General features: G+C 35.0%; 1 protein-coding gene and 1 long non-coding RNA gene across 3 annotated transcripts in view; both read right to left on the reverse strand.

Annotated features, from left to right (window-relative positions):
- LOC144422777 (uncharacterized) overlaps positions 1-22107 on the reverse strand; it is a 124100-nt gene extending 101993 nt beyond the window's left edge. For both annotated transcript variants that reach the window (XR_013475388.1, XR_013475387.1), the window contains exon 1: positions 21942-22107. This is a non-coding gene — a long non-coding RNA (uncharacterized LOC144422777). The remainder of the gene's footprint in view (positions 1-21941) is intronic.
- Positions 3080-17557, reverse strand: LOC120344231 (neuronal calcium sensor 1-like). Its single transcript, XM_039413351.2, has 5 exons — positions 17286-17557; positions 15788-16030; positions 14537-14625; positions 12071-12148; positions 3080-7127 (listed from the first exon to the last, which is right to left on the reverse strand). Exons 1-5 carry the CDS (start codon positions 17347-17349, stop codon positions 7029-7031), a joined length of 573 nt encoding a protein of 190 aa, XP_039269285.2. The 5' UTR covers positions 17350-17557; the 3' UTR covers positions 3080-7028.
- Positions 22108-24705: the final 2598 nt, after the last annotated feature.

The raw sequence follows: 24705 nt of genomic DNA on the forward strand, positions 1-24705 counted from the left end.
TGCATGAAGTTGACTATGTCACGCTGTTGTTTCGTTTCAGAGACGGTCCTTAACGTCGGAAAGCGATGGCGCGATTGCATTATTATATTTGAAACTGATTTTACCGAAATTCTCCACATTTTTCATTGAGTTCTTGAACACAACTAGTAGCAGCTCGCGCTATTATCTTTGAGGGCGCTAGAACAATCGTGGGAATGCCATGATTGTTGATAAGTTGCTCCTTATCAAAGAAGTGCAATATATATCTTATTACGTTTGCTTCACACATCAAACCACCACGTTTGCTTATCTATTGCCCTTTTAAGATTAGCCTCGTACCTCATGAGATAATGGATTTCATCCTCCGTATATATATATATTCGATATCCAGCTTTTGTACTACTTGACATACTGTTCTTATAGAAGACACAACGATTAAGAGAATAGAAAGACCTGGCGATCTTTCAAGTATCTTATGTTTATTTTTTTGCAATTTTATTATCTTTCTGAAGTAGATTTTTAAAAAATACTTCGGGAAGACGAAATGTATTTTGTATGTTTTTTTTATTATTTCGCAGTCATATAACATACTTAACTTAAGATGACCTCAGAATACTGGCAATACTTTGAAAATAAAGATGTTCCGGAGGCGACGGATGTTCAACACATCGCCTCACAAAGTCTTGAAAATAGCAAAAGTAAAATTGATAGTTTTGACCAGAACAGTCCAATAAATTTGATTCACATGAAAAATTATCATGGAATAAAAAATGATGAGTCCAACAAATGCGCAGAAATAGTCGCAGTGAATGAAAGTCAAGAAACGCGTTTGCCGTGCAATTCAAAGTCATTGACCTGTCACATCTGTGATTTAAAATTATGTCACAAAGCAAGTCTCAAACGCCATATGAGAAGGCATTTAGGTATCAAGAATCACAAGTGTGACAGATGCAACAGAACATTTGGTGAAAATTATACCTTGATAAAACATCAAAAAACTCATCTTCGAAATAGAGATAAACACGGAAGAATCTCTATTAAAACCCTCTTTCAGAGTAAAACAATGATTGGAAACAATGAAAGTGATGATGAAATTGTTACAACTGATAACCCCGATGGGTTAAAAGATGAATACAATCAATTCTTTGAATATGGAGAAGATTCAGAGACAGCGGATGTTCAATATTTCGCCTCACAAAGTTTGGAAAAGCCTAACTTGAGACGACATCAACAACTTGTTCATTTACAGAATAGTGAACAACACGGAAAAATCTACTCAAAATCTACGTGTGACAAAAACTCAATAAAAGGAAATTTGTGTCAACAGAGCAGCTGTATCACCAAGCATCCAAAAATACAGGAAATAAATAAACGTGTTTGTGCCGTTTGTGAAAAAGTTTTCCCTCGTCCATACCTTATGAGGAATCATCTGTATACCGTGCATGCAACGGAAAAACGATTTAAGTGTGAAATTTGTACGGATAAATCTTTTGCTACAGGAATGCAGCTAATACGTCACTGCGAAACAAAAAGACATTTGAGAAATAAAGAAGAACTCGAAAACCCACACTTGTATATCATTTGATTGTTAGCGTTTCATTTCACGATGCTTACGAATACAGTATAACTTAATATTAAAAATATTGTTTCGTCTTTGGCATCAATGGTGTCATGTGGCTAACAACAAATATCCGTAATGTTACATTTTAAATGTTTTTTTCCCACACGCTTGATGCATACATATCAGTAATATATGTTGATGATAATTTGAAGAAATTAAACCAAAATTCTGATTGCTTAAAATTTATTGCGATTCGTGTGGCCCTCCGCTCATTATGTGACTGTAAGTAAGCTACTTCAAAATAGTAATAGCGACGTGTTAGCGAGCTTTTATTTTCCTGTACTGCCATTGTTAGATGTTTCCATTTGAAGTGAGCTTTCCCGGAAAAAACTCGCATGCACACGCAACACAAACAAAGAGAAATATGTTCGTTCTAAGAAAAAAGTTCAGGACTTTGTGCCCGTGCGTTATTTTATTTATGTCTTCTCTTTATTCTCGTTTACAGTTTTATGTTGCATGAGTCAATTTGTTTCATTTACATCAAACCAACAAATTCTCGAGGTGTCATATTCAACCCTACTTTGCGTCGATTCCGTATAACAACAATGTTTACTGTTAACAGCTTTATCACAAGAATAAATACATTCGCGTACCAGATGGAAGATTGAGTAACTTCTGGGTTATGTCATCTAAATTCATTTTATTCGTATTGCAAATATCCACTGCCTATCCAATACCAAAAAAAATATTCTTGCAAAGTCGTTTTTTCCCTTTTCAGATGGTCGTTTCGAGAACGTGATAAAATCCGTTACACCCCATGTCGCCAATTAGAGGCCCGTGCTCACTTTTCTTTTCAGTGACAACCTTTAGACTCTTTCATATGAGGTTGGTCAATTTTGTAGGTAAGACAGACAGATAACAAAATAAATCGGTTTCTACGAAGCACGTTTTCCTCGTATTAGATAGGTACCTATCATGTACGTTCGTACCGTAAATTCGACTTCCTGGACTGCAGTTTCACGTAGAGTCGTAGACTTTAGTACTTGAGAGGTTGTTAGACATCTGGACTCGGTATCACTGATATCTTTCCTTGTGAATTACTTGTATAAAGTGTTTATGGGTAAGGTGAATTGTACTTGGCGACCTTTCATTATCAGGTTTTTGATCGACTCTATCACCTTAAAAACTCCTCGATTGCGCAAATATTTTCCATTCGAAATCGATTCGAAGTTACTTATTATGAAAGAGACGTTAAAAGAGAAATACTATGGGACTAAATCTGATGTTGATTTGTATCCTCTTCGAAGACTAGAAATAGAAATTTGATAGACCATCAGATGTTTGTCACTCTTCGCCCCGTTTCTACTTTGCCTGATCCATTCCAAGCCCCGATTAAAGTCATCAAAGACTTTCCCGAAAATGGAAGGGCGTGTCAACAAAATGGTCGAGGACCACTGCTGATTCCAAGGATTCTGATTGCTCTGATGAGTGATGACACTGACAAACCATTAACTAGACGAAACCACTATCATACTTAAATTACTGCTATATCTATATATTGTACCTTTCAACCATATTAGTCAATTTTCAAACGTGCAAAAGTACTTGCTGGATAAAATGAATTGCACTCACACCATAATGACAACAAAGAAAGAAAAATTCAAGCACATCGCATCAGCACCATTTCAAAATATTGAAACTAGAAAAAACGTCCAATTAAGACGAATTATATAGTATATCAATTTATAGTAAATATCAACAAATCCGAACCTACAAACAATAGGAATAACGGCTCGCCTTGGCATTTCTATCTTAAAACTCCATTTTCATTGGATTCTTTTTGAATGGTGTTATCCATTTTGAACGGATATCCAACATAAAAATACGTCACGGAATATTTCGCATAATTAACAAACTTATATTCACTTTAAATTTGATTTAATCTTAATTGCCTTTGGAGTAAGGCCTGTACATCAAGCCCAATAATATTCATAAAAATTAGGCATATTCCTATTTTCTGAATCCTTTATGAATATTCAAATATTGCCTGGCAATAATCAAAAGCGAAAAGCGGATATCAAAATTTCAATTGCCAAAAACATCAATTAGTAAATATCAACATAAATTAATAATATATAACTTACAGAAAACACAAACACAGTTTATTACGTATTAATCTCTAACACAAAATTATTTCAGCTATAAGTTACAAAAAAGATAATTTCTATGCTAATGAAAGTGCAACGCATATACATTCATAGACAAAAAAACACCAGAAAAATTCGTAACCACTGTAAACATTTAGAAATTTACATTTGAAGAATATTACGTCATATCTTTGTGACTTCAATCAAGTAGAATAGGAGAATCGGTTCATTTTGAGTTGACATGGAAAATGTACTGCGATTAAACAAAATAAAATGAAGCATCAGAATTTGACGCGGTAGTGCAATTGGTATCTCGAAAAAAAAACGTCAGAGACTGTATTGATTCGTCTAACCCAAAATAGATAAGGTGGCTAAAATAAAAAAAAACATAGCAACTATAGGTAAACAATTCTAGATACATCTACGCACCTAATACAACTTTTATACCACAGACTTCCAATATATTACTAAACGGAGGCTGAAGGTATAAGGCATGAATATAGAAGCGACATTTCCCTATTATCAACCAGGTAAAAATGACCGCGATCTTAATAAAGTGCACATCTTGTTGGTCAATTCATATTTTGACTACCAAAGTTTGTTTTCTCAAATTATTGGACCATTACCAAGCATATATAAGTGCTCATTCTGACATGTTTACTTTACTCATATGAACGTTTGTATATAAGGTTTATGTCTGAACTTTTTATTTTTTTGTGCGTTGTTTGAGTTTTTGGCTGTAGCAAACGAGAAAATTGCCCTGACTGAAGTTCAGAAATCCGTGGAACCTATTCCGCGCTGAATTGATAATATATTTCCGAGTAAAAATGTTCGTTCGATCTCTTGCCCAGACCACGGATCGTTAATTGTAATTGAGTAAAGTACCGTTCAGGTGAATTGATTGGCAGATTTCCAAAGTCAATGTATATGTTGTTACGAGCTTATGCTATCTTTTGAACCTCAAGTAAAAATAATTAAACAGCACACATCCGATCCGAATGAACAATTTATTCCTTTGAAAGTATTCATAATCTTCATATTTTTATTTTTATCAATAAAATGCGTGAATCGAAGTTTTATGCTAGGTCCAGATTTTGCCTATGTAGTTCGATAGAAAAAAAAAACTGGAAGAAAAAATGAAAGACGTGCGTTACTTGGTTACCCATATGTTTCGCTTTGATCCTGCTGGTGTTAACTGTTCCGTTTGTAAAACCAATATTAATTTGTCAAATCGCATTGGAGAAGTACCGAGATTTGGATTTTTGAAAAAAATATGCAGTGGAATTTTCGCGTTGGTGTGTCACATTATTTTCATGCGGTGTGTGTTATTCTCCTTCGATTTGTCGTATAAATTTTAAATAACATATTTAAAAATTTACAAAACGAATGTGGAAGAAAATTATCCACATTATTTTAAGTATGTCGACGGTTTCTCTGTACCGCAAAGTGTAAGAGTCGCGACGTCGGGCACCGACGAGTCATTAATATTAAAAAACTTTCGGCAAAAAAAATAATTTCTATCAGACAGAAAACTCATTTCCATTTCCGACAAGGCCTCTTTAACTACAGCCCGGGACGATGCTTGTTTTTACGAAATTGACACGTTTAGAATAATGACGTCATGTATTTGTTTTGATATTGCGCCGAGCATAGACTGTTAATTGATCGCGTGTGGGCCTTAGATAATAGGTGATTTTATCGCTCGATATGTCTGTGCACCGTACTTGGTCTGTGGGAAAAGCCTGTTTTTAAAACTGGATCCGTCTATCGCAAAAACAAATTAATATTAACGTCGATAATCCGTTTATCTTTCGGGACGTAAAATATATTACGCAGGTGCCATCGTAACGACGAAAACAGATGCCGCATCCTAAGATGTAAGTAAGCAATACACTAAATATACTTTTTATCGAATATAACCAGAAAATACATTGTGAAAAGCAAAATCTTACGAATTATAGGCCAATGTCGATCAACAAAAAGGACCAAATTAACTGAATTGAGGGTATTATTTTATTATTTCCCAGCACTTATTAATAATAATAACTAATAGTTGATATATAAATTACTCTGTTTTCCTTGGTCCTATTTATCTTTAAGCCAGGTTAAGAAAACCTGGAAGGTTGGGTTACCAATCCAACATAACCAAACCTACCAAAACCATTAGGTAATATCGACCCCGATACGTTTATTTCGTGGTCTTTTTGAGCTAATTTGAAGTCTGCAAGTACTCCCACATGTAGCCATAGATAGCAAAATCTGCTATTTTGATGGAACAAGAGCTGTTCAAAATTTCATGAATAAATTGGCCTAAATATTTTGACTGCGGTTTACCAAGAGAATAGCTTTTATAGATGGGACTGTGTCTAGTAGATGGATATTTTATTCTGTGGACAGCACGCACAAATGTGCAACAATTACCGGTAGCAGTTTTTATTGTGACGTGGATCAGTCTTATGTTGACGTTGAGGGCAGGGTTGCGGCGTCGGTGTCGAAATTTGGTCGTATCGGAAGTCATAATTTTTTTACAGAAATTTGAAAAAATTAGGTCGACTGTTTCTTTACGTTGACTATGTTCATTAAATAAGGTTTGCAAACGCCAAATTTTTTGTATTATCAAAATTCGATTTCAACGGGAGTTCGGAGCTGGATCCGAAATAACGATTAAGCTGAAGTCGGAAGCAGCAAGTCAAATTTTTTTTCATTTTTTTCAACTTATAGTCAGGAATTGATTTTATATTTTTCACGACCCCACAGACCTGATTTGAGGGATAATTGAAGACTGTGTACAGTGTTGACGCAGTTCTTAAGCGAATAAAAAAAAAAATAATATTATAAGATTTAGTTGAGGGGACTAACAAAATTATGAAGAATTGTGAAAAAAAAATACTGCAACAAAAATAGGTATGAAAAGGAATAAATAAAAACGTGGTACAAAAAATTGAAAAAGATCAATAAGATCCATTTCAATTTTGTAATATTCGTAAATTTAGTCCAAACTAGCTAGCTAAAAAGACCAAATATTATAATTTGAAATTTCTTACTCTTAGCATCACAGCCAAAACCAAACTTAGCCAACAATCACTACAACGAAGTAAGGTAGACTGGATCATATACAAGATTACAGTACCATAACTCCATTATACGATTACGCGATACTATCTGTCCGGTACAGTTCCGTTGGACATTGAAAACATCTGGGATAAGCAACGACGATAACACACCAAAGCGAGTGTTTCATGCGTCGCCTGGGAAAAAGTTTCAATAAGAAATTGTTAAGAACAATGTGGGTAGTTATTCGGATGTTCAATAGGAATTTCCGGGACGTTTTTACACGCAGATCAAACCATGCCATCGTACATTGTGAGTGCTTGCACAATCGATTGGTCGTTTTTCGCTCCTTCCAAAAATTCTTCTTTGGAGAGTTGACCGTCTTTATTCTGAAGAAGTAAGAGTTATAGTTGAAGAATGTATGCTGTAAGCATGCACTCAATAGCGACTATTGCTATGCCGAAAATGACTGGGGGTATGGTGGTAGCGTAGGCGCGGGGCGCGAGGCTCGGGTGAGATCCGGATAATATGGCCGTGAAAGCAATGATATCTAAGAATTATACGTAAATAATGATCTAGGCCTAGGGAATACAATGTGATTGACTATAAAATGCTACACCAGTAGAAACACTTCTGTACAGATACAGGGTACCACAAAAAAATAAAATAAAACAGTCATTTGACACATACTCTAATAGAAGGAGCATAACTTTTGTGCAAAGCGACCTAAATTGCTGAAACATTTGTGTACACAACCGTACACAAACAGAAGTTCAGGAAACCACAACAATAAAAAAATACGAGTTGGCAAACGTATGACTGAGCAAAAATTCCATACAGCATATTTTATGTTGAAACAGGGCTTTCGGACCGTGTTAATCAAAGTTTACAACTTGGGGGAGATATGGTCCCCCGCGACATAAGGGTGTTACAGAAATGCAGAATATTTACACATCTGCCAGCTATACGGAAAATTTATTTTAGAGTTGTTACGTGTATATCAATTGTAGTCGATACAACTGCCACCAGCGCTATTTTTAACGTAATTTGAAAATATACGAGGTACAATATGTTAAATTCCAAATAGCGTAATTGTAATACGTTCAAGCCAATATGATCATAAGAAAAAGAAATTTATTTCTTCTGTACTGTACAGCCAAACTTTGTTATAGATATAAATAGTAGCAACTACTAATGAGTCGGAAGTTGCGCTGTGTGGGAGGTTACTTATTGCACGAACACGTTGAGTGAATAGCTATGGATGATTCTTATCATTTGCGCCATTAATCAGTCAATTCGAAACATCCTTTCAAATATGGAATATGAGGACGATAAACACTTGAACAATGGCCTACGGATTCTTTACACGACATATAAATTAACATATAAATTTTCTGATGGGGATCATCGCCCATACGACCTCTCATAAATGCACGCCGCGTAATCACATATTTGGCAATTTTGGGCCACTAATCACATTTACCAGTTTTCTCTTACTTGTTTAAAAGTTTTTAAATACTCTTGATTAGAAAACTGTTCAAATACTTTTAATTACGAGAAGAGTGATAATTTTTTAGTCCAATTTTCTTTCGATAGCAAAATAACAATTTACAGTAAAAGTACTTTGGCGTAACCTTCGTGTTATCTTAACGGCATATCGCTCGTTAGAGGGGCCGCAAAGTCTTGTTTCTGCCAGTCGTTCATTTATAATTCATAGAGATGGCTTATGCAATTTTTGGGAGCCAACACAAATACCGACTGTCTCAATTATGTATGCGCTCCCGACTGTTTGACAAAATGGGTTTTTTGCATTAATTGACCTTTTGGGTGAAACAAAGAGATTAGATAATCAAAAAATAGTAGCAAATTTACTATTTATCCACGTAATTCGGAATGCCACGTGGTTGAATGAAATATATTCTACATTAGAGCAGGATTCGGTAAGATTTCATCCGCCTCAAATCCAATACATGCGTCTCTGACGTATTTTTGAACTAGCGAATGAATTTGGTGTAATTCTTACGGATTATTCAACAGTAGCAGTTGAATAACTGAAATTTTTCAGACACTTTGGTTGCAACTACTGTTGAATATTCAATGCATCTTATACTGTGCAGTGATCGTACGTTAAACCATATTTCACAACAAAAGCTTTTGGGCTGCTAATTTCCTAATTCCAAATAGCAATAGTTCTCTAAGGGAACTTGGGTATCTAAGAAAACTTCAAATATGTCTCGGTATACAATTTGCACACAATGTACAGCAAATAGAACGAAGACAACTTTTCAAAAAACAATCAAACAGAAACTGCATCCCCAGAACCAAAATCAGTAGTAGTGCTTATTGATGAATACTGTAACACATAATTTATTTTTTATTCAATCAGCAGATTACAGTTACTCCCCATTTGTGTCAAATAGTCGTATGTTTTTACCAGAGGTGGTGCGTATGAGTAAAAAACATATTTGATATTTCGTTAAATGAATGGCAGATCTATGACTCTATAAATTGACACTACAATTATATAAATATAACACATAAGTTCACGCGATTTTATTGTGCACGTCACGTCGTTCTTAGCTGTAGACATTCGCAAGTTTACATAAAATAAATAATACAAGGAAAACGGGGAAACACAAAACAATCTTGCTAAAATATTCCCACATCGACCTTGAGCTCTTCCACTCCGAGGACGCCGTGTATTTGCATCTCTTTTTTGACATAAACCGTGAACTCGGGCAAGATTACTTGCAAATGAGCAATAAAGCGCTAACAAGCTTAAATTATTTGTTACCATGGGGATTTATATGCAGCGTTAACGATTATGCGATTTTCCGCTTCGCTCCAAAAATAAAGCAAAAACGAAGTCCTCTGAAGTATACTCTTGTTAGAGACATTGAAACATTCGCTAATCCGTAATAAAAAGAACGCATAAATTTAACTTGAATTCACATAGCATAGATGGAGTATATAGGCAATAGGCAGGCATTGTTTTAGACAATATAAAAATTTTGAAGTTTTTTTGGAAATTGAAATTTTGTTGAAATTTCATAACAGGAAGACAAACTTTGTTAGAATGAAAATACCGAAATTTTAATAAAAATATCCAAATTCATATATTCGCCTTTTTACATCATTCTACATATCCAATTGTGCCTTTATTCGGCAATTCATATATTTTGCTGAATATTTAAAAACTTAAACCAGTTTTTCATTATTGTTTGGGTACATTGTAAAACCGTACGCCATAAACAAATTAATATCATCTTTTCGCCCTTTTCAAGTCGCCAAATATCAAGTATTTATATCACAAATATAGTACGGTAAAAGGGCGAATGTGAAATTCTGCCCTTCGCCGTTTCAACAGTACGAAAATGGTGGATTTCATGAATTGGTTCAAATTTTATTTTGAACAATAATTGAGCTATTAGAAATATGGACTGTTCAGGTTAAACAACCCCTATTTCATTTTCAAATTACGGTATTTGCCTTTTTGTTTTGAGACCATCGAATTGCAATAGTCTATTATTGAAGGAAATATCACCCGCACGACCACGCCTCGTATAACACTAAACTACAAACTCTACATATTCTAGATTCACCATCTTTTACATTTATAAATTCAGATGCCGATAATCTGTTAAACAAATTTGAATGAAATCTACAAAATTCTCTTGTGGGTTTGTTTCCAATCATTTTATCGATTGACCCCACACCGCAAAATGTGTCAAAATAGGAAATATCAATATTTTTAATTAGGTTGAAACACCTTTAACATGACATATTCAATAATGGCGCGGTTTCAGAATTGTTACTCACCTATCATGCCAAGATTTTCAACAGCAGGAGTACTTTTAAAACGCCACATATGGACAATAGACGATTATTTTCATATAATTCCGTGACTTCATTTTCACGAGAGTTTCATTAATTCAGTTTGGCGTCATGGTGGCGAATGGCGATGACGAGAATAATAGGTGTTATAACAGTAAAGTCCAGTGAAAGCATCGTCCAATTATACTAGACAATTTGGTTCTGGACAATATGAGGTTCGTATATCCGAGTGTATTTATCTAACTTGTGGTGCCGTCTTTGTTGGAGGCTAGAGCAGAGCTACCAAACCGTCACAATCACCGGAATAATTTTGTCCATCGCGAATCCATTCGTTTTTCATTTTTTTTTTGTAGAGTTCTTTAAATACAAAATATTCCGATGCAATTTATAGTTAAGACGATACGCCTGCCGCCATATAAGATGCAAATTTGACATATATGATTAACTTCTTTGAAATTCTGCCGTAACATAGATACAAATATAAAAAAGCAATCAAAAAAATTTTTGTACGTGCATTTATTTCTTTTTTTGTTTGCATAAGTGGTTGGAGATGGTTATAGATACATGATCAAAATCGCCATTTGAATGTGTCCTCCTCCATGTGCATATAATTTTGTTTCGCGGCGGAAAAAGGCCCAATACAAGCTTTCGCTGATATCTAACTTGAATGAGGTGGTGGAAATGGGATTTGAACACGAGATGCGTAAGATGCCATTTGAACACAGTTTACCGACCAGGCCACCTCGTCCGAGAAAATATCATATATATTGAATAAATTTGTATTATATTTAATTAAATTTTATTTGATATAATTTAAGCATGGTAAACGATAGGATAGACGGAAAGAAGTATTACTCGATATCATATTTGGCCCATCTAAATTTTTACGTTAAGGATGAAGATCCTTTCTATTTTGCTAATCCGTTCATAAATATTTGACGGCGGAAGGTTGAGACGGGTCGGTCGTAAAACATTCACGCCCAGTATTTAGTTATGCGTAACTTCCATCTGCTTAGTAGAACGAAACAATTAGATTATCCATCTTGAATTTAGTGCTCTCGTTAGGCCATATCGATTACGGCCGTGTAAAGAGGAGTGGTACATTAAATATTCAACAGAAAATGGATCACTGCAAGCAATGATCCTTCTAGTAGACGATGCGTAGTCTAACTTTAATTAAAGCGTAGACTCTCGGAGTGTAATTGGTAAGTGTCAATATGTGCCAATCAAGAAAACGAATAGCGTTGGCTGAGAAATAGATTGGATAGAGTTACCAATCACTGTTCTATTTATAAGATACAGATTGTCGTCCATATTTTCTTTCTTATTCATATTATTGGGTGCCAAAGATCCGTGGCAGCACCTACATAAATCCATTATTTCCATAAGCCATTTAACCCCGAATATACATCATTAAATAATAACGAACACCACAATTACCGGCCTACGTGCTTGATTATCCTAATTAGTTAAATATGAAGCAATCAACTATAATTACCTTGTCCATGAGACTGAAGATTTTGTCAACTCTTTTCTCCGGCGTGTTCTCTTCCTCCGGTAATTTGACTGCGCTACCCTGTGAAAAAAACGTTAAAAGGAAATATTGAGGCCCCAATGGTCTGATTTGCACATTTTTGTCACGCTATTGTCAACTGATTATAGTATCCTTGGCATGTGGAGAAAACTTTGACAACTACATGTATTAGTATTCCGCTTCAACTCGTTTGAACTGTATCAAAGTAAATTGACATAACGTGCTCATTTACATGACGTATGCCGGAAATTCTAATGCGCCTGAGTGAGTTCAAATGCGCGATGAGACTCACGATAAAACCCTGCGTAATCACTATTGTGAAGACGTAGAGAGCTAGATACTATCTTGTTATTGCTACATCATTAATTTTCTTTGATCTCGATATTTTGTGTTTCCTTCGAATAGGATAGGGCAATAGGGCAATGGGGGTGGCAAATATCTGTTTTATTAGGACAAACAAATGCTGCAGACCAATTTTCGTTGACTGCAGATATCAGCTGGTACTGGTGTCTCTATCGCTAACAAAAACTGATTTTTATTACAATAATAAAGTTTACATTTAAAGTATATTTCATGTGTAAATAAAAAAGAAACGGTCAAAATCTAGAAATCTGCTCGCGGGACTGATAAAACCTTGCAACGGACCGGATGCGGCCCGCACAACATGCCCTGGTCTGTAATATAACCTAAGATGAACGGAACAAAGAAATGCAGAAAATTTTGTAATGAAACACTAACAGCATAGTATCAAGATTAAGAGGACACGTCAAGTGTTTAATGTTTAGGATTTTCCAAGTTTTACACTTTCCATGTCCCCATTATAAGCTTCAATAAAACTTGTGATCTTCATTAAAATTGTTTCTACGGATAGGTAAATTGCAACAACGGGTTATCGGAACAAATCTACACGGTTAATATTAAACACTATAGCTCTAATTGCAAACACAAGCGTTGATAATATCTCACACAAAATGTTTAGAAAGCCCAACAATCTGATACACGTCAGTGTGGTTTGATATAATTGAAGACGCGATAAATATCGATACCAGGTACGTTTCGCGTTTGGTTGAAAATCTCCAACTCCAATAATGAAAGCAGATTAGAAAACGAAAGATATTGAAAAATAAACAACACCGTATCTGATGTATTGTGAAGTGAGACAAATTGAATTCAGCCATTGTTGATCACCACAAATGCTATTGATCTATTAGTTGCATTTTTGAATGTAACGTTAGAATACATTGACTTATCATCAATAAGCACAATATGGATTTTTGTCTTTTTGAAAAAAAAATGTCGGAAAGAACACATAAAATCGAAATTTTCAAATTGCCTCTCAGGCACACAGTTTCAACTAGACGAAATGTTAACAAGATCAGGCAATAGTAACGCTTACACATAAACTTATTTTACTTTTTATATGGGTGCGTATTTTTGATGACAAATTAATGCACAAGAACTCCGTGTTTATATAATTATTACTTATTTTCATTAAAAGCATGACCACCGATAAGTCACTGAACTTGCCTCGAAATGCATTTTAAAGGACCAAGGGAAAATCATAATGTGACGTATCGTGGAAAAAAAATTGGCCATCGATTTATTCTTAAAGAAGATTGAAAACTCTCTGTAGGCCATTTCGCACATAATTTATTTAATAGCTAGCTGGAAATCCGTGTCCGCCGTTATGAAGATTGAAAACAAACGAAAAAAATGTGAATTAGATCAGACGGTAGTACTTAGTAGTTGGAACTGGTATAGCATTGATTTTCAATTCATCATGTCCATGTTTTAACAAAAATAGCGAGGGGTTCAGGCTAAAGAAATTAATGGATTAGACGATTAGTTGACAATGAGAAAACACTATTCTCACTGCTTATTCACCATTCTACAAAGCCATAGTCCCAGTTATGCGAATGAGCATTGCTATATAATGTAGAACTGGTGAGATTCATTGAAGACCATATGTACAGCAAAAAAAGAAATATGAGCTGCATTATGGGTATAACTTTGCAATTGAATGTATATTATGTCCGCTGTATTCAAAATACCGAACGACTTTTTTTGAACTCTACCGGAGTGTACTTTCTCATTCTATACGTGTATTTCATATTGAAAGATACCCCAATCTTTTTCTCAAATTCCATAGTCAATATATATGCAAAGCAATAATTTGAACAAACAATTCAAATGAATGATGACGCTACCAATAACTTAGCTGTTTCGTTCATACTGTTTACAATTTTATGAAATACAAACGCAGCAGTACTTTACTTCAATAATTTATTATGTAAACGTATAAGCATGCAGACATAGTCCCCTAAATGGTGAAATTCAACTGCCTATTTGTCACACAATTTTTAGTTATATAATTCCTTATTATAAAATGTGTGATATGTTTGTTCCCTATAGTAAAGTCAGGTAACTTACCACCATCATAAAAATAGCACTGACAATATCCAGCATTTCTTTTCTTGTTATGAAACCATCATTATCTAAGTCATACAGTTGAAATGCCCCTGAGAAAAAAAGACAAGATATATTGATTCATATTGAAAAATGAACTTACTCCAAGAATGATCTATCATTAAAAGTGTATTGAAACACTCTCATTATGATCATCCATACCAGTTCCAGAATAGTTTTTATCAAAGAACTGATTGGATTACAGGATTACATACATATAGCAAGAACCACATCGTCAAGGGAGCCTATTAGGATAGCATTAAAAGATGAAATAGTATATCCTGATACACTTTCATCCCAGTAGACTTAACATGAAAGATCAATATAGAAATACTATCAGAACTATCTTGGGCACTTCTGTGGAGAATAATAAAGAAATGAAGAATAAGTAATACGTTATATTATAATTATATTATTATAATATTACAAGAAAATACAAAATTTAATATTTTCTTAAAGCCAAAGCAGAATTATTTCAATATTGCCCACATTTTATAATAAAAAAAGGTTTGAAAACTAAACCAAGCAAATAACAAAATATAAGTGAATATTATATTGTTACTTAAATACATACTAGTTTAAAACAGATATGCAGCAACACAATATTAAATAGTATTTTTTAAATAGCATCAAGCATCTTTTTAGTCTTTAGGTTTTAGAATGTTAACTTGCGCTTTTGCTATTTTGCACCCAGCAAATTTCATTATCAATATTCTTATAAAGGCTTGATTTAAAACTAAATACAATTAAAAAAATGTAATAAATTCAAAACAGGGAAATTAAAAATGTCAGAAATTTAAGAAAAGCTTTTTTTAGCCATTACAATAATGCACAGATGTTTTATGGCTTATGAAAAAAATGCACCCTGAAATCATTGAATATAACATAACACTAAAATGGGTACCCATTTTATCCTCAAATAAGACTGGAGAAAACAACATAAATCTTGATAAAACCTTTTCCATTATGCATAAATCATATTGAATTGACTTAAGCTCACATAATTCTCTTCAAGCTACGCAAACAAGTCAATTTTTTATACGAATAATTTCAACGAAATAATAATTCCATATAAGAGCTATGAGTAACATTTGAATTTTAAATTATTGTTTCCACGAATAAAAGAATCCAAAAGTGCTGAAATATCTTCAGAAGTCAAACAATATAATCAAATAAAAAAAAACTCACGACATCTATTGAGTGAAAACAACTTACAGTTTAATTTTTCGTCTAAAGTTCCTCTTGATGTGATGCTTAATGCCAGCATAAATTCTTCAAATTCAATAGTTCCGTCTTTATTTTCATCAAATGTCGTAAAAACAAATTTAGCAAATTTTTCTGAGTTTCCTTGAGGAAAGAATTGTTTGTAAATTCCTTTGAAAGCTTCACACGACAACCTTCCTGATGGACAATCTCTCAAAAAACCTTTATACCATTTGTTGAGTTCCTCCTCTGAAACTAAAAAGATAAATATTATTTCAACATGACTTTTTCATATTTACGAAGGAGAAAAATTGCTATAATAGCCCATAATACCCTCAAACATCTGTACTTGAATGGTGCATGAAACAGGAGTGGTTAGTTACGAAAAACACCCTTCAACCATCGTCTCACACATAGAAAACATTAAATGCAATTACAGTTGAAAATTTGGGTGCCACTATAACCCAAGGCCTATGGCAGAGTGAAAAATGCATAATAGCTATAGTGAAGTAGACGTAACACTACAGCAACACCAAATTTTCAATTTTTAATATACCAAACTACCCAGTTATACAATAAACAAAATTAAACATATTGCAATTCGATGCATATTTTTGTAAAGAATTTATCAAACAGGTTTAGCCTACACTTTTACAAATGATGTACGATATAAAAATACATTAAAATTTGAATTTTAAGTCATCCCAATAACCCATTTGAAAATTATGCGTCCAAGAGACTAAAGTGAAAATACAGGTTTCACTTTACTGAAATATTTAAAGCCCAGAATAAATCCATAATTACATATTTAATTCAAGTGACTGTATGAGAAATATAATGACAGCAGGAAATTATTCTCATTGAAAGAAGTATTCAAATTAAATTGAATTGTATATCGGTACATGCTTTAATAAAGATTTCATTCCATTTGTGAATATTCTCTCCATAGTGGCCATTTCAATCTCAAAGTATTAATAATCAGATTCAGTGGATATATTGGCCCCGCTGATTTGAAGCCTATAGTACTGTTGGATACATGCTACACATGTTATCCAATGTGTAATTTATTGGTAATACATGGTGAAAAATAATTTATAATCAGTCAAAATGTAACGATATAAATACCCATTACTATGGTTGATTATTTAAACTTGTGTTATGCGAAATATGAAGTGGATATTATACGTTTTTCATAAAACTTGATGTAAAAGTTATATAAATTAGTAATATATTATATTACTACACCACTTTAAGTAATATTCACTCTTAAAAAACACATTATATTACTATCATTTTGAAATTTATTGGACTCATCCAAAAAACACCAACCTAATTACGGTAAGTAAGTGCTGGTAAGAAACTCAGAAAATTTATCTAACAAGCTCTTATTATTATTGGGTTCATCTTAATCAATGCGCTTGTGTATGCTTAAGGTGGTATAAAAAGTATAAACTTTTTGAATTATTCTGCAGTTGTGCCCCAAGATTTTCTCTATCTCCATACCACTTACATTTAGTTTCTTTTATCAATTTTTCTAATATTTCGGGTTTCAATTTGCTTTTCTTGTTCCCCATGATTATTGCTAATGAAGATCTTCTTTAAAAAGCAGTATCAACAGCGATGTCAATGGACAACTCAAGTGATTTAAGTAGATGTTGAAAAAGCCACCAGTTCCTCAAATTAAATTGCTAATTAAAAATCAATTTCAATTATCAGCATACCAAACTGCTATATGCATCATTCACTACAGAATATGTAGCCTATACCCTGTAGACAAAAAGAAATGGAAGACAAAATTAATAATATTACTCTATTTAAGGTAGCCCACAAGTATTGAACAGCTCACCATCCTCAGATAATATTGACGAACACAATCAATATTCAAACAAAGCAACTATACCCCTAATTAAATTTTAGTTAATCAACAATTTGAATTGCAGCAATGTGTTTCTGTTAATTTGTATCAGTTTTGAAGCCAATTTAACAATGATCAATATGCTTATATTGAGTTTTTTGTTATTTTCAATAAAACAATTCTCATCTGCGCCACCAAAGTTTGTATTCTTATTATTAGTGAATATCCTACTTTAATCATTAGTTGGTAATTATAACATTCAGTTTATAGGGTTTAGTTGTCTAAATAATTTGAAATCTTACACAATTTAAACAAATTATATATTCAGTGAGTAAAAATATATAAAACCGCAAACAACTCTAGGAATGTCGAAGATTATATACATCAGTTGATAAATTGCTGATAAATTGTTGATAAATCCACCACAGTATTATGTTTATGAAAGAAATACCAGTAACACGAGATAGTGGTTGAAAGACAATTTGACAATATGTCAGATTGAGACTTCTGGGGCGATGCCAGTCCATCTTGCTGTCTTGGAATGGGGGTTATAGTTTAAACCCATCAGTGTGCAAATATGCATAAACTTAGAAGCTGGATGACTCAGAAAATTAGTACAGCTGTACAGTGCACCAACCATCAACTGGCAGACTGGTCCAGCAATACAACAATAAACAAGCAAATCATCAAAAAATAACAAGGTTAAGAAAACTGAATAACCTTACACACACAAACAAAAACTAAATGCTACCAGCGTAGTATTACTGTAATACCGGTATTCCCCCATTAGACTAACAGAATGAACTACACGAACACGGGTACCCCAGTACCGGTACGGTATATATTCTTAAATAGGGGTGCTGCAGACCTGCTGGGCGACTACCGACAAACCGGTGCGGTACTTCAATGACAGGCGTAAGTTACCGGTGACTTAAGTCCACAGTTCAACTGGTATACTACCGGTACCGTACCATATTCCGGCACTGTTCGTATTGCACTGACTATTTATTACGATATGGGTACCAGTCTGAAGTTCAAAAGTGGCCAATGTGCGCTCCGTCACCTCGAACCGCTAAAGCTGTGGCAGCGCAACTGAAACGTTACGACACCGAAACCTTCACCAGGAGGATCGGCGATGATTGTTGACATTCACCAGGCAACAATTTGCTCTTCATCCCCATCAAGTGTTTCAGACTGGCAGGAGAGGAGTCGGTTTTTAAATTCCAAGCAAAAAAGAAATCGGAGTTTTTTCATCTTAACAAAGTTGGAAAAATTAGCAAGATATATTATAGTCATTTCATTATATAATGCAAAAAGGTGGAAGATTGATAATTGTTTTCCGAAGAAATCAGCTTGGCGTTGTGGTGCATCGTGCTAAGGTTTGGAATACGCAATATCCTCATTGGAATACGCTTGCCATGCCACTTCTGAATACCTTGCATGGATTCGCAGATTTGAATTCCGTGAGGGATAATTATATATCCTTCATTGAAATATGCTTGCCGTCGCAACTATGATCACCCTGCATGGGTTCGCAGATTCGAATTCCGTGAAGATAATTATGTGCGAGAGGATTGCTGGACTCATCGCCGTCCTGTGGCAACGGCCAGCAACCAACTTGCCTAATGCTAAACAAGTTCATGGACGTCATCTTGTGCCATATTTGGGAAACGCGAAACAATGGAGTCTTATGGGAAATTTTCGTCTTGTTGTTGTACGTAGTAGTATATATTTACGGATGTACCGAATCGAATAAGTCCGCTGTTATAAAGGCTAGAATGAAACCGAATAGTGGATTTTGAACTTTAAGATATATGCTATCTAAATATATAACGCAATTAGGAATAAAAAACTATTTAATGCGTTAAATTTGACCACAAACACAGCGTAGAACCATTTTTGGTCATTTTTTCAAATATTTTAGAGTGATACGCCAATTTGAGGCTGTAAAATGTCTCCGCAACAATCCTACAATGTCATTTGTTCAGTTGGGCATTATGGAGCTTGACAGACGAAAAATGTTAACCAGAAAATAGAAACGGCCATTGAAGCAAAGTTGGGTCGGCCGGTAATTTCGACGATTAAATACAACTTTTCATTTGTGACGTCATAAGGTACGGCATTGTCAAATAGTTAATTATGACGATAGAATGGCCAATTTACTTGGGAAGCAACTCGGAACCGGTATACTTGTCTTCAAAGACAATTTAATGTACTATAAATGTAATTTGGCCAACATGAAACGATATAAGCATGTACGGCTAAGATTCTACTTCAAAAATTTTCTATCTAAAATATTAGTGAAAATAATAGGTATGTTTCAATAATTTTGTTGGAACTTCTCATAAGGCGTTGTGTTAAATTGCCGAGAACAATAGACACAAGATGTCAGTCAGTCAGTAGTCAGTAGTTTATTTTATGACATACCAAAAGTACACAGTAGACAAAAATAAATACGAATCACATATAAGACAATACTTTCAGTGTGAAGGGAGGCGCGATAAACCAGAAGAGGTTATCGAGCAGCGTCACCCTGGGGGAGTGAGTCTAAAAATTAAATCAAGATGGCGTCCATTGTCTGAGCGTTGCCTCGATTATATTATATATACGCATTGCCCTGGGGTGGTTCATGTAACAGTTGGTCGGTTACGGCTTTCTCCACCATCGGGTTCATCCATCTGATATAAATAACTGGCTAACTGATACCATACCCGACACAACTGATAACCGAACGAGGGGCCAGAGCGTAGCTTAGGGGTGGGGGCAATGGGGTACATTGGCGCTATGATACAGGGGCGCCAAAAAGGGGCTTGCAAAAATTTCACAACGAGGGTAAAAAAACGGTCACAAGCAAGATTGCACCGGCGGCAGACATCTAGTATTAGTAGATAGCCAACTGCACACTTGGTCCAATGAGCACATATATATGCTCATTGCTTTGGTAGGCCACATCGACTGCCGACGTCATCAGGCACAAAGCTCGCGCATGGTCAGATTTCCATCGTAATTACATGGCCAAAAAAACTTGCCGGGAAACAAAGCAAACGTTGGGTAACAAAATGCACGGGGTTAATTATGTGGTTCTGTTTCGTTAAGTTCTTGCCTGCGCACTCCGATGTATGTTAATATTAGTTCTGTGCTGGAGACAAAAGGCAACGGCGAAGTGCTGGTAATACATGTTTTGAGTAATACGTGGATTTGTATTTCGTGGTTGTCAAAGTACCGTACTTTGCGGCAGACTTACATAAAATATATTATATTGTGCTAAAAGAGACCAATGCCGTTTTCGACAAATGATAAAGGTAAGCTTCGTGATGATTTGAGCCAAGCTGCTGTAGAAAATGTCGAAACAAAATGCACAGTCTGGGGGTTCAGGGCAGTAGACGATTTAGGAAACGTAATTAGAGAATGTCTGGAAAACTGAAAAGAGATGCAGGACTTCAACCAGAAGAAGAAATTGTGCGCGTTATGAAGAATGTATTTGATCGGCTTCAACGGGAGATGTCAACATATTTTTCACGACTAAAAGACTTAAATACATAAGTGATCTTGCACGTCTAAGTGTTGAAAGAGAAACATTGGAAAAACGGATTTTGATGACGTGTTTAACCAGTTTGCGACAGTGGAATCAAGAAAAATAAATTTATTATAGAGTAGACCAGTGGTCGGCAACCTTTTTTAATTGACGGACCGGTTTAGCCTGGCCAAAATTTTGACGGACCACCTTTATATAAACGAACTAAGCTTATGTAATGAATTCAAACGCGTTAGAAAATCTATGTTGACAATATACACAAAAACGAAGGTGATGATATTTATTGCGAGATCGGCAATTGTGCTATTGTTTCCAATCCGGAGATTGTATAAAACCATGATAGTTAGCATCTTTTTCGAACCGCGGAACACTTTTTAGATTATGAATTTTTCGCGGAACAACAAACGAAAATTTCTAAATTTCGTGGAAACTATCCGAATAAGCAATAATCACTGTCAGGTTTCGCGTAGGAATGAAATTACAGCAGGACCAACGACTCAAGTTGTAAAAAGACGTAACAAATTCATTACTTCAGAGAACAAAAGTACACTGAAGTACCAATGAAAAATATTTAAAACTGGCTGTTCGTAGCTGTTAATAGCAATGCAATTTTAATATGATATATATGAACTTGTTTAGATGAGCACGCATCGTTTATTTTGGTCTGAATTTAGGCATGGCAAACACGTAGTTCTCCTTCAATGGTCGTCTTTCTGGCGTCAAAAATTCTACTTGTACTTCTACTATTAAATGAATTTATTGCTTCTGTGGCGTACCAAAATTGATATCACCACTCAGGTTCTTTCTGCCAGCTTCTTGGACGTTGTAATTGCTATAGATGTCGATCACAAAATAATCTTCTTGCGGTTCCAAATACAGCAGAGTAACTAAGTTAACTAACTAGATTAATTATACACCTGTAAGAACTTAATACAACCAAATACTCCAATAAGAATACAATAAACAAATAAAAAAATGAAAACCACAGTACAAATACCGTAGGATACATACGTAACACAAGATACGGAATTGGTCTATGACGTCACAGTCATGAACTATTTACTTATAATGGGATACAAAAACCGGGTAAAACATATCTAGATATACATAAGAATAACTAGTATGACACTAAAGATACAACACAAATCCTATCTTATCGACAAACACGTAATATACATGGAAATACGCATAGAAATATGGAAATCACACAGGAAATAAACTGCGAAAATAGACTAGTTACGGAAACGTTAAATACAAGCTAACTAGTGAACAGAGCTATGCCAAACTGGAGAAATAGTAAACCTGTACTACTAATATCATTTTACAACAATAATTACACAAATTAACGGCAATAAAACACTATAATAATAACCTAATACACAGAGAAATATCTACACTGCCGGCAGTCTGACAAACCAGCTGAAAGAGAAAGTTACACAGCTGCTCACTAGTGACTCAAGTGGTAAGAATAAATATGGGCATACAGAATAAAACAGAGCTATAGACGTGGTCGTCTCATTACTCCCCCCTTTTTCAGATGGGAAATTACAAAGAAATTTTCCATCTTTAAAATTGAAAATCCATAAAAATATGAAGAAAATATAAAGAACTATACACTCAAATGAAATGTCTATCTAAAATCAAAACAATGAATTGTTAAAAGCATGATAAAAGCATTATCACAGTCAAATCAAATGTACTCATCCAAATATTTAGGCCTTCGCCTAGTACGTTGCTTATTATCAGAGTTCGCATCAACTGTAACTTCTTCTGGTACAGTGTCTGGCCTTGAAGAAAAAGGTAATTCTCCAAATATATCATGAGCAATTTGCTCATCATTTTCCATGATAGGTTCCACATCAGGTAAAATATCAAAGCCAGTTAAGTCAATAATATTGTCTTCTTCAGCTTCATGAAGGTAAAGTCTTAACTTGTCAACATGTACAATTCGAGAACGTGTTCCAGAATTCTTCTGAATCCTATACAAGTGATTAGGTAAACAGTCTCCAATCCAAGGAATACTCAGCTTGCGATGCTTTGGTGGATAATAATACCACACCAATTCATCTCTCTGGAAAGTAAGTGGTGTAACACCCAGATCAAAATTTCGCTTTTGTCTAGTTGCAGCAGCATTTAGATGTTGCCTAGCATGAAGAAAAGCTTTTTCAGTTGCGCAGGAAAACCATTCGACAAACTCAGTGTAACAAGGATGAGTTGATGACTCTGGTTTGCCAAACAAAACATCAACAGGCATCTCGATTTCTCTTCCAAGCATTAACTTGTTCGGTGAATATCCTGTACTATCATGTACGGTGGAGCGATATGCCATACAAAGATATGGGAGATGGTCGTCCCAATCATTTCGATTCTCATTCACAAAGGCTTTCAACAGCTGCTGTATGGTCCTGTTGAAACGTTCAACTTGTCCATCTGAACGAGGATGATATGGAGTTGTTCGAGTCTTTTGAATCCCGTACAATTGACACATTTCTGAAAATAATTTTGATTCAAAGTCTCTTCCTTGATCTGAGTGGAGAATTCTTGGTACCCCAAATCTCGAAAAGAATTGAGTAACCAATGCATCAGCAGTGGTGTCAGCTCGCTGATTTGGTAAAGCAAAACATTCCACCCATTTAAAGAAATAGTCCGACAAAACCAAAATGTGTTCATTTCCATTTTCAGTGGCAGGCAATGGTCCAAGAAAATCAATGGCAATCCTTTCCATAGGAGCTCCAGATATAAGTTGTTTCAAATCTCCCTGTCTTCTTCCGTAAAGCATCTTGGTCGAAGCACAAGACTTGCAAAATTTGCACCATTTAAGAATGTCCCTTTTGAAACCAGGCCAATAAAATCTGCGCCTTATACTCTTGAAAGTTCGATTGGCACCAAGATGACCTGCAGTGCGCAAAGAATGGAGCTTATGAAACAAGTCCTGCCTCAAATTTGATGGAACAATCAATTGGATATGCGATTCCTCCGATTTACAATCAGGAATCCAACGACGATAGAGAAGTCCATTATCTACAAAAATCAAGTCCCACTGCGACATTAAACGTTTGGTCACTGTTGATTCAGGCATGTATTCTTGAATATCAGGTTTCTGAGCAGAAAGTTGTTTCCATTTCAAAACAGCAGAAATATCTGGATCTTCACTTTGCCAAGATTTAATTTGCTCATCCGTGTATGCATCTAGCCAATTACAATCAGAGCTGTCTGGTGATGATTGACTGGGCTGTTTTGATATTGCACTTACAATAACATTGCTCACAGCCACATCACCATTGGTACCACAATCAGAACAATCTTCTCGTTTGCATTTGCGAACTTGGCGTGACAATCCATCAGCGTTGCCATGTTTCACGCCAGGTCTGTGTTCAATCTTAAAGTCATAAGCGCCAAGTGTTAATATCCATCTTGCTAACATTCCTTGAGGTTCACGAAAATTGATCAACCATTTCAGAGCAGCATGATCTGTGCGAATTCTGAACGGTCTCCCGAGAAGAAAATGACTGAAGTGACGAACAGCCCACACCACAGCTA

Source organism: Styela clava, chromosome 5, assembly GCF_964204865.1.
Source record: "Styela clava chromosome 5, kaStyClav1.hap1.2, whole genome shotgun sequence".
NCBI lineage: Eukaryota > Metazoa > Chordata > Ascidiacea > Stolidobranchia > Styelidae > Styela > Styela clava.

Bases quoted from the DNA above. Each gene is read 5' to 3' on its own strand.
- LOC120344231 (XM_039413351.2), bottom strand. From the start codon at position 17,349: ATGGGGAACAAGAAAAGCAAATTGAAACCCGAAATATTAGAAAAATTG. The intron at 16,031-17,285 runs GTAAGTGGTATG...TTATCTTTTTAG, and splicing joins ATTGATAAAAGAAACTAAAT to TTTCAGAGGAGGAACTCAAC. The intron at 7,128-12,070 runs GTAATTATAGTT...TTACTTCTTCAG, and splicing joins TCTTCAGTCTCATGGACAAG to AATAAAGACGGTCAACTCTC.